Raw genomic sequence first — 10930 nt, 5'->3', positions numbered from 1 at the left:
AGCCCTGCTGACCATCAGCCCCTAGCATTCTTAGAAGGTGCCCAGCTCTGTGACTCAAGTCATCTTTAGGTAGGTAGATGATAGAAGAATCTGCTTTCTCCCCAGGTTATAGCTAATTCAGGGTGTACATATCAGGGCAAAGAGGGGAGGAAAGCATGAGCCAGACAAACCCCACAGTGATGAGTACCAAAGAAAGATGTGCTAGGAAGGGAATTAGGCTGTGGATCACAGCCGTGTCAAGTGAACAGTGTTTGAATCAATCAAACCTGCCAAACACACATGGGCTCCCTTCATCTCTGTTCTCCAGAACAGGAACAGAAAAAGAAAATGTGATTTACATACAGGCTGCAGTTACCAGTGTTTATGCCTTCTGCAGCCCTCACAAGAGAGATGTGATCTTGAAAAAGGTTGGGACACTGATAACCTCCTCTTCTGCACTCAAGTGAGCAAATATTTAGTTCCAAGCAATAGAAGAAAGGAGAACGTAGTTTCATAGCAAAGGGGAAGGACAGCTTGTCTTACAGCTCCTGGTTTGGGAGGTCAAAGACACCACATCACAGAAAACCACCTGTTCCCCCATCCTGACAGGAGGCTGCTTCTGAAACTGGGATTAGACACAAAGTGGAGGTGCATCATTCCCTCCTTAAAACTAAATCCTTCACTGTTTTGTTTCTATAGGAACATGATTCTCATTTTAGTTAGGAAAACCAAGGCAGAGACCTTCCAAGGCACCTGGAATCCCTCAAAAGCTCCAATGGTAGCTGCGCACTGAACTTCAATAAAAGCCACTTGCCTAAGGTTAAGCAGCAAGTGGCAAAACCAGACTTGAAATCCAAGAAGTCCTTGGAGGTCAGGTCTGGGCTCAGGTCACCCCTCTCCTCAAGGCAGACTAGCAGTTATCGGATGTTTGTCAGAGAGAACAGCTGCATTGCAATACAGAGGCAGGGATATTGGCAGTAGCAGCTTTGAGGCTATGAACATCCATCTATCAACATTGTTGGCAGCTCACTGCAGAATGCTATGAGCATCTGTCCAAGTACCCGGCTTCTCATGCTTCAACTAACTAATGTTAAAAGGTCCCAGAAAAGATCAGACAGGAATGGAAAGTCTCCCAAAATCTCCTGCTAGTACCTCAGGGGAAAAACATATACCCAATACTGGATGACTATTGGAATCGGCACAGGTGGGTGTTGAGCCTCTCTTGATAGCATTGTGCCTGGAAGGTCCTAGACTGACAAGGCTCTGGAGCAAGTGAGCTCCATTTGGCATGCCACATGGCAGAGCACAGGGTGCGACTGTACAAGCTTCCTCACATCACTCCCCATGTGCCTCAAATCTCAGCTGAGAAGACCTCTTCTCCTGGACAGGCTCAGTTTCCAAGACATGTTTAATCCCTACCTTTCTACCAAACCCCAACACTCATGTGCCAACTGTGGTGGCTTTAATGTGTCCAGCAGAACTAGGCTGAAACTGCGTAGGGACTTTTTGAGCTAAGTTCTTGAGTCTAGAAATCAATGTGTGCTTTCAAAAACCTAAACAAAAATTTTTTCCACAAAGCAAATGCAGGAAGATGAAAAATCAGCCTGTGGTCCTGCTAAATGGCAAGCCACAGGAAACACACATCATTAGGTGTTACAGCCCATAGGATGATATTATGGGCAGCCTGGGGGTATGACATACAGGGGAGCCATATCAGAAAGAACATTTGTAAAGAGCAACTTTTATTAAAAAAAAAAAAAAAAATCAAATATTTCCACTGGAAAGTCCCTCCTTCCCACTTCCCCTCCCCATTTGGAGAACAGAAACACATTATTAATAGACTGTTACAATGCACAGGCTGCACACACCATATTGCAACACTGCAAATCTGTGTCAGAGTAGTTTGTTGTTCTTGAGAAGAAACAAACATCCAGAGAAACATATAGGTCCCTTTAAGAGTTCGGCCACACTAAAAACATATCCTAAAATTCCCTTGACTCCTTTAGGTTTTATACTGAACAAAACCCATTTACTTTTGGGAAAAAAAAAAAAAGTCAGAAAAAAGTCTGAGAGGTTTATAGATCCCAAGGAGGATAGTTTTGTGATCCTGAAAAAATGCTCACCCACAAAGGGCTCAGAGTAAAAACTGGTCTCAAAACTGTAGTGAAACAGACTTGTCCAGGCTGAGAGAAACACAGTGATTAGTATAAACAGCCATGAGTAAAACTGTAATGTTACATGTTTAACAAGTCCCAAGATATAGATCATTAAGCTATTAGTTACCTGAAAAAAAGTGTTCTTTTAAACCTAAAATTCAGTCCTCTCACCCAGCCCTAGCTGACTAACATCCATCCTGGAAGAACAGATTTGACATGGAAGTCTCCAAAAAGCACTTAACTAGACTCGACAGACATGGAGTCACAGCACCTGAACTTAAGAGTGATCAAGCTCCACACTGGAAGAAGAGACCAGCATCAGTTTTGTAAACATTACACTGCTTGTTGCTACCCCAGGGCCTGTCAGCACAGGCTTGCTTTGCGTTTTCCCTGGCCTTGCTTCCACCCAATGCTAATGAAGCAAAATCACGCTTAGGACAAAAGCAGCCAATCACAGCAGCACCTTCCAATAAAAAAAAAAAAAATGTAAACCAATGAGAAGCAAGTGTAGAAGTCATTCCCCTACGTGCACTAGAAACTGGACTGGAAAACAACAGATGAGAAAGCCACGTTGAAAAACAAGCACTGAAGAGAAATGGATATGACAGAATGCTTTCCCAGATGGATAGCTGGATAGCCTAGTCAAGCCATTGAGAAAGCAGATTAGCAGAGTTCCCTATTTAATGTGATTGCTCTGAGCTGGATTAAAGAGCATTCCTTTTTGCCAACTCACCTGATAGACCTGTTCCCCGGTCTTTTGAGACTTTTCACCACAGCAGAGCTCTCATGAGGCAGATGTGGATCATTCCTTTTCTCCACGGCTGTGGGAAAGGATCACTCATCTGTATTTGGCCACCAGTACAAATATATTTCCTGCAGAAAATGTACTGGGGTTCCCTTACACGAAACTAAAAACCTGAAAGTGATCCATGTGTAATGTTAAAGCATGGGTATAGTTCCCTTTACATCATTTCCCTGGGAATTTTGCCATCAGAACAGGGAGGTTAAGCTCCTTTAAAGCTATGGGAGGAATCTGGTCCCTTCAGCCAAAGATGCTCTGTATGAAGTAACATGGTCTCCTGCCTAAAAAAGGCATGTTCTTCTCAAAACCTTCATCATGATGACATCATGACAGGTGTGCACTACCGCAACAGTGTCTGAGCTCTACTTGTAGTGAATCTTGACAAACATACAAGGGTTTCACCATGATGCTAGCAGCTAAAGAATAATAGTCTGACTTGGTACATTAGACAATGAAACATAGGAACACTGTAGGGATTTCCCAGTAAAACAGTCTAATAACATCCCAGCTGAAGAGGAAGAAGATCCATTTATACTGGCATTTTGGGAACAACAGAAGTTGAATCAGTTTTTTCCTTTCCATTTTGGCTCAAAGAAAAAGCTACTCCCTTTCCTCCCAAAGGTGACAGCATCAACCAGCAAGTGGAAAGGAGTCAGGCCATCATCTCCACAAAGATGGCATTGGCAGTGGTCTGTCCAAAGATGAAGGCTCCAAGGGTGACCATGAACACCCCATAGCTGACCAGTGCCCACCAGCTGTGGATACAGAACACAGGTTTATGTGAAATCTTAGAGAGGCCATCCCATTTCAACACAATGCCGGCAGCTCCCTACAGATGGGAACAAGGCCTGAATCGTCTTGGGAAGAGAGAGGGGAGGGAGGGGGAGGAAGCACAAGATCAGTTCATGTTACCTGGTTGATCTGCTTTCCTGGATTTCAGAAAGTTTGGCTTGAATCAGGCATAGTCCTAGTGGGAAGAGGGGGGGCAAATAATGAGCAGCAAGGTAGATCATTCATCTCCAGTTAAAAGACCTCAGAACAAAGGTTAAAACAACCACACCTAGAGGAAGAGGGGTCACATGCACTACGAACTACTGGAGAAACAAATACTTCTATGTTTGCCCTTGACCTTTTCTAGTGAGTTAGAAGGTAATGAGCTGCCCACCAAACACCTTCATTTTCCCAGTCTGGGAAAAGGGTAAAATAACTCTCAAGCCAGGCTGCCAGTGATGCTGGTTAACTGGCTAAGGGGAATGGAGAACTCCAACTCTCCTTTCCCAGAACACTGACATTGCCATGCTCCCAGCCCTGGGTGGCTTACTGAGAGAATCCAGAGGCACAACCTGAACCTACAGGTGCATTCTGCTGCCAGACAGGGGAACTGATCAACTCAACCATGCCACCCCAGCTGCCCCAATACACTGTATTGCATTCCCTTATCCAAGGGCACTCAGGAGTCCAGGGAAGTTCTATCCCCTCCAGCACTGTGTGCAAGTGCCCTGCAGACCTGGCTTGGAGGTGTGCTCAGGTCCTTCTCCTGCCTCACCACTCAGAGCAGCTTGGCTGGAAAACTCACTTTCCATTCCATTTAGATCCCACATGAAACTCCACCATGATCACCAATCCTGTCTTGCCGTGACAGCCATTTGGCTGACTTCACTAGGTGCCGGGGCCAACCCTTGCCTTGATGCTACTTCTAATGACTTGGGGTCCTGCCAGTGAAAGCCTGAGCATGACCTTAGGTTTCCTTTGTGGAGAATTCAGTCCTGAATGGCCTGTCCTCCCCCTGAGAGGAGACTGTTTTTGACTATTGCTCAAGATCATTGCTACTGGCTTTTGAGATTGCTTTAATATCCTGCTGGTCCATGATCTTTTCCACAGAGCTTTGACACCCATGTAGACAGGATAAAAGGCAAATGCCATAATCTTCTGGTGCAGTGGTGCTCAACTCATCTAGCTTTGCAAGTCCAATCCAGCACGCTCGGTTACATCATCTGGCCTATCTGGCTCCCCACAAGTCTAGAAATTTGGTGGCAGGACAGGCAATGGTAGCATTAATTCATGCTGCCACTACTCCCCCACCATCAAGTATCTGGACCCATGGGGAGTCCCATAGGCTGGGTGACAGCTCTATGGGCTATATCTGGGTCACCCCCAATCTGGTGGGAACACATATTTTGGAGAATTCATTCCTGGAGCATAAGCCTCTGACTTCCATGTGCACTGTAACAAATTTGCATTGATCAATGTGCTGGGTGACTTTTGACTGTCTGCAGCATAACTCAAGCACATGGAGCTGTACCTGGAAAGACAAATATGAAGCAGGCGGCCAGGCCCCCGATGACAGAGATGACCTTGCCAATGTCAGGGATGAACAAGGCCAGGAGGAGAGTCAGGAGAAACCAGCTGACTGTCTGGAACACACGCCGGCGTCTCTCAAGCACTACATCTTCCTCCACTGTTTCCCCCTTGTAGCGTAGCCAGAGACCCTCTATGACAGCCCTGTATGGGAAGCAGAGAGACAGGAGTAGCAGGGGGCTTCTTCTGTGAATCCAGACTTTGGGCATCAGATCCCAGTTCCCTCAGTTCTGCTTAGTTAGCAGGCATGGTCTCCCGAGCAGCTGGAGCACTGCTTCCTCCATGCCGATCAGTCTGGGGAAGAGCTATTTCTGTTTACCAGCCAGAGGGCACAAACCACAAACTGCCTCCCACTCCTCTCACCTGCCACAGAAGTGCAAGATGGGGTAGGATGTCAGAACACACAGGATGATGAATGCACGAGCAATGGCAACCGGGATGTCGTTGGAGGGGTAGGTGAGGAGAACATCTTGGTCCACGGTTGTTCCAAAGGTCAGGAAGCCACAGACACCTGGTGGAGAATTGTGAGCAGGGCAAGGATCTCAGCAGCACATGGCGGCTATGGGAAGGACTAAGGGGATAGTGACCATCAATTGATTGAATTCACTATCTGGCAAAGGGTGGGTAAACTAACCAGCAGGGCTGAAGTGCTAGACTTCAGAAAAGGCTAATTTCAGTGTGCTCAGGAAATTAGTTAGTGAGGAGTTAAGGCTCAAGAGCATTGGCAAATGAGGGTCCAGGAAGGGTGGTCATTCCTCAAGGGAGCGATCCTATAGGTGCAGAAGGAGACAATCCCATTGTGCATAAAAGGAAGCAAAGGGGCCAAGAAGCCCTCTCAGCTGAACAAGGCAGTCCAGGAAAGCCTAAGGGCAAAGGTATACAGGCTGTGGAAACAGGGCACAGCTAGCAAGGAGGAGTATACCCGACTCGTACTTGCAGGGAATCAGTTAGGAAGGCCAAAGCAGGATTAGAATTTAGGCTGGTGACAAAAATTAAAGGACAACAGAAAGTCCATATTCAGGTCCAAGATGAACATGAGTCATCAATGTGACAAAGTGATCAACAAGGCTAACCACACTTTATCATGCATTAGCAGATGCATGATAAACAGGTCCAGGGAGGTGATGCTTCCCCTCTATGCAGCACTGGTCAGGCTGCAGTTGGAGTACTGAGTCCAGTTTTGGGCACCGCACTTCAAGAGGGATGCGGAGAATCTTGGGAGGGTTCAGAGGAGGGCCACTCCTATAGTTAGGCGCCTGCAGGCAAGGCCCTACAAGAAGAGACTGAGGGACCTAGATCTCTTCAGCCTTCGCAAGAGAAGGCTGAGAGGTGATCTTGTGGCTGCCTATAAATTCATCAGGGGAGGACAGCAGGGAATAGGAGATGCTCTATTTACTAGAGCACCCCCTGGAGTAACTAGGAACAATGGCCACAAATTGATGGAGAGCAGATTTAGGTTGGACATTAGAAAGAACTTCTTCACTGTAAGCGTTACCAGAATCTGAAATGGGCTTCCAAGGGAGGTGGTGCTCTCCCCTGCCCTGGGGGTCTTCAAGAGGAGACCAGACAAGCACCTAGCTGGGGTCATCCAACCCCAGAACTCTTCCCTGCCCAGGGCAGGGGGTTGGACTTGATGACCTACTGAGGTCCCTTCCGATCCCAACATCTATGAATCTATAAGGAGGTGGCTGTCTTCACCCTTGGGGCCTAAATGGCAGGTATGCTAGGGGGACAGAGACTGGGGTAGGAAGGCTGACTGTGCAGAACCTGTAGCTCCCCAGGGGGCCAGCCTTTCAGGAATTGGCCATAAGACATCTTACAGACACACAGGCCCCAGATCTCTCCCACCGGGACCCACAGGCTGAAGGGCAACTCACAGCTCCTCCAGCCAGTCTACCAGGAGAACATGCTGCAGGAGCCACAGCCGGGCCTGGTGGGGACCATGCAGAATGGAAGGCCACTGATCCTACCTGTCCCCGTGTAGACAAAGAGAGCAATGACCATGGCTGCCGTCACCACAGCCCCCCAGGTCTTCACCTCAGGCTGCTTCATGCTGTTGAAGACAGGCACACTGCTCACATGGCACTGACAGAGAGAAAGAGAGAGGAAACAGAATGTATGGGGCTGCTGGCACAAGCTCTCTATGCTCTGCCTGGACTCATGTACAAAGACTTAGGGGAAGGGGTGGGGGAGGAAAAGACTCAAGGGAGCAAGCAGCCCTTCCACACCCTGCCATACATTATTGGGGGAGAAAACGGAAGCAGGGAATGACAGTTAAAAAGTCACCTGGTTTTATTTGTGGACAAAGGCAGGAGGACCCCATGTCCCACATGCTCCTCAAGCTAAGCCTAAAATTTATTCCCAGGCACCAGCCTGCACAAAGCCAGGCCTTGTGCTGGCCCTGATGGGCATGAGACACTGTTGCAAAACTGACACAATGGTGAAGCTGAACTTCCTCAGCTGCCATTGCTCACCCGGATGATTCCTGGAGCCCCAGGGAGTCTATGCCAGGGCACCATTCAACAAGCAGGAGGCTCAGCTGGGAGACTTCTTCCTTCAGCTGGACAAGAGTTATTCATCTAGAAGGTGCAGCAGATCAGTCTGAAAATCCTATTGCAGTGGGTATATAGTTCAGAGTAACTAAAATTGAACTAGAGGGAAGCTGTTGGCTAAACTTCCAGGCCAACATTTTAAAGGGGAAGTAGAAGAAGTTAAATTACTTGGGACTATTAGACCTGAGCTGAACATAAGGCTTGATAATGTCTCCAAAGAAACAACCCAGCACTGCTTTCAAGGGACACTCGGGAGCACAATAAGCCAGTCCCATCTCTAGCTTCTACCATTTTGAGAATCCCATTGGTTTCCCTTGTGTCCTTCTTTTCTGGTCTTTATTCCATACCATGCTCCAGCCCAGAGCTACAGCCAGACCAGGCTGCAGTATTGGGCAAGCTGAAACAATCTCAACAAGAAGCCAAATTGGATCATCATTTCCTGGTCCTAACACATCCTCTCTTGTCCATATGGCCTTTCTGGGAGCAGCTTTACCTGGAATCCAAAGCAGATGGTGGGCATGGCGTTGAACACAGCCATCCAGGTGGAGGGGCTGTGGAGAGGAAACAGTTCACTCACTCAAGTAATTGCTGGAACCAAAACTAAGTTTAAGCAATAGACCCCAGCAGCTCATGTTACAGAGGGCATTGGGAGGGTGGGGGGGTGCTCTGTACTGCAGTTCTGCATGCTCATAGTAGCCAGTATTTCATCCAATCATTTCTGGATGTCCAACTCAAAACACTTTGAAGGGGCTGGAGTCTAAGGAAATGGGCAACATCCATTCACCAAAAATCTGGTCCCTGTAAAAGGTAAATACCCTTCCCCACAAAAATACTGGTTTTAAAAGCTTGTCAGTCACTGTTTAAAATCTCAGCCTGTGCTTTCCCCTTTTAACCCCAGTTTGCCTGAAAAAAAAAAAAAAAAATCTAGAAAATGGTAACCGTGTCTCTTGAAGTGTGCTTTCAAGAAATCAGAACAGATGATGCATCTAAATCAGAGATACAAAACCCACATTTTTTGGCATATGCCTAAAGGGAATACTTAAAGTAGAGGGGGCCAACCTTTTTGATAGGCACACCACAAACTAGCCACCCCCACCAAATGCCACCCTGCTCTCCTTCAATCTGCTGCTCTGCTTTCTGCCCTATCTGCCACTATGCTGCCTGTTCAGTCCCTTGTCTGCTGCATGCCATGCAGAGGCTGCCTGTGCCACTTGGGGCATGCATGCCATTACCTTTGACTTAAAGGATGAGACTGACAATTTAATCAACTCGCATTGGAACTTGCAGAGACATCAGGACTGAAACCCCTAATGCTTCAAGAAACAGGAAAGCTTTCAAATGGTTACAAGTGAGCATAATTTCAGTACTGTCTTATTGCCAAGATAGGAAAAAACCACACCCCATGCCAGGACTCAACTCAAGGGGAAGATCGCCATCTAGCAGCGCAGAGAGCAAGCTCTGTCCCATGGACATCTCAAACTACATAGATTCATAGATTATAGAGACAGAAGGGACCCAATGGATCATCGTGTCCGACTCCCTGCCCCTGGCAGGAAAGAGGACAGAGATTAGATGACCCCAGCCAGGTGATCGTCAAGCCTCCTCTTGAAGACCTCCAAGTTAGTTGAGAGTACAACCTCTCTTGGAAGCCCATTCCAGACTCTGGCCACCCTTATTGTAAAACATTTCTTCCTAATGTCTAACCTAAATCTGCTCTCCACTAGTGTGCACCCATTATTCCTAGTTACTCCCGGGGGCGCTCTGGTAAACAGCACATCCCCAATTCCCTGCTGTCCTCCCCTGATAAATTTATAGGTGGCTACAAGGTCACCCCTCAGCTGTCTTTTGTATAGGCTGAAGAGATCCAGCTCTCTCAACCTCTCCTCCTAGGGTCTTTCACGACTCAGCACACAGAGAAATTTAACCACCAAAGACTAATAGCAGTATTCTTCTCTGGTAAGGCAGAAGCATTTTTAGTTAAATTATACTTCCATTCTTTCCTTGTATTATTAATATCTAAATTCTGTAGCTATGAAAGAGTAATTTTGTCCAAGGACAGGACTCTCAAAGCTCACAGGCTTGGTAATCAGTTTCTGTTTTTATCTAGTCTGAATAACCATTTTTAGGTTCAACTGTTGCCCTGTGGGGTCAGGCTAACCCTCAGGATCTCAATATTGCGCTGTTGGACAGGAGGGCGTGGTGTACAATTGCACATGCACACACTCAAAAATCAATTTGGCGCATACACACACTCTGGGTGCATGCACCCCCACCAGGCGTGCATGCACACACTACCAATCCAGGCACATACACACAGAGACAATGGCAGCAGGGGTTAAAGAGGCTTGGTGTATTGCCTGAAGTCCAGGAGGAGAGAGATAAGAATCCAAATTGGAGGAGGAAATATGCAGGTGATATCTACCTATCCCAGGCTGAAAGTGGGTCCTTGATTGCCAGTAGGGGTCTCCTTCAGCTCAGTGTTGTCCAGAGGGGGGTCATAGGCAGGGCATCTGGGGTGGATGGGCGGTGGGACGTGGAGCTGGTCTGGTATTCCCAGGAGTCAGTCTTCTCTACCCCTTTTTATGGGACAGACTACCTCTGATCTCCTATGGGGAGGGCCTGTCCAGGCAATGTCAGTCCTGTTCCAGAGGGCTCCAGGTGTTCTTAATGAGCATGTGGCAAGTCCGTCAGCAACGCGCAAGTCTTTGACTTCAGGAAAGCCGACTTTGACAAGCTCAGGAGGCTTGTCAGTGAGGCCCTAAGGGACCGTGACCACAGGGAGAGGGGAGTTCAAGAGGAGTGGTTGCTCCTCAAGGGAGCGATCCTCAATGCACAAACTAAGTCTATTCCATCTCGGAGGAAAGGCAGCAAGAGGGCACAGCAGCCCCCCTGGCTCTCCAGGGACCTAGCAGACCTCCTGAGGCTAAAAAGAAAGGCCTACAAAGGATGGAGGATGGGAGTCACCTCCAAGGAGGATTATTCTGCACTGGTCCGGTCCTGTAGGGAGCAGACCAGGAAAGCCAAGGCTGCAACTGAACTCCAACTAGCTTCGAGCATCAAGGACAATAAAAAGTCCTTTTTCA

At 47.6% G+C, this 10930-nt stretch overlaps 1 protein-coding gene across 2 annotated transcripts in view; it reads right to left on the bottom strand.

Annotated features, from left to right (window-relative positions):
• Positions 1 to 46: 46 nt before the first annotated feature.
• The window catches only part of SLC38A7 (solute carrier family 38 member 7), a 21104-nt gene continuing 10220 nt past the window's right edge, over positions 47 to 10930 (bottom strand). For both annotated transcript variants that reach the window (XM_006020192.3, XM_025199807.1), the window contains 6 exons: positions 8341 to 8398; positions 7266 to 7380; positions 5659 to 5806; positions 5240 to 5439; positions 3850 to 3904; positions 47 to 3692 (listed from right to left, as the gene is read on the bottom strand). In XM_006020192.3, the coding sequence (XP_006020254.1) occupies positions 3590 to 3692; positions 3850 to 3904; positions 5240 to 5439; positions 5659 to 5806; positions 7266 to 7380; positions 8341 to 8398 (679 nt within the window). In that variant the 3' untranslated portion in view covers positions 47 to 3589. The remainder of the gene's footprint in view (positions 3693 to 3849; positions 3905 to 5239; positions 5440 to 5658; positions 5807 to 7265; positions 7381 to 8340; positions 8399 to 10930) is intronic.

Source organism: Alligator sinensis, unplaced genomic scaffold, assembly GCF_000455745.1.
Source record: "Alligator sinensis unplaced genomic scaffold, ASM45574v1 scaffold203_1, whole genome shotgun sequence".
NCBI classification, from domain to species: Eukaryota; Metazoa; Chordata; order Crocodylia; family Alligatoridae; genus Alligator; species Alligator sinensis.
Note: the sequence above shows the minus strand (reverse complement) of the source record. Positions and strands in the feature narration are given on the sequence as shown.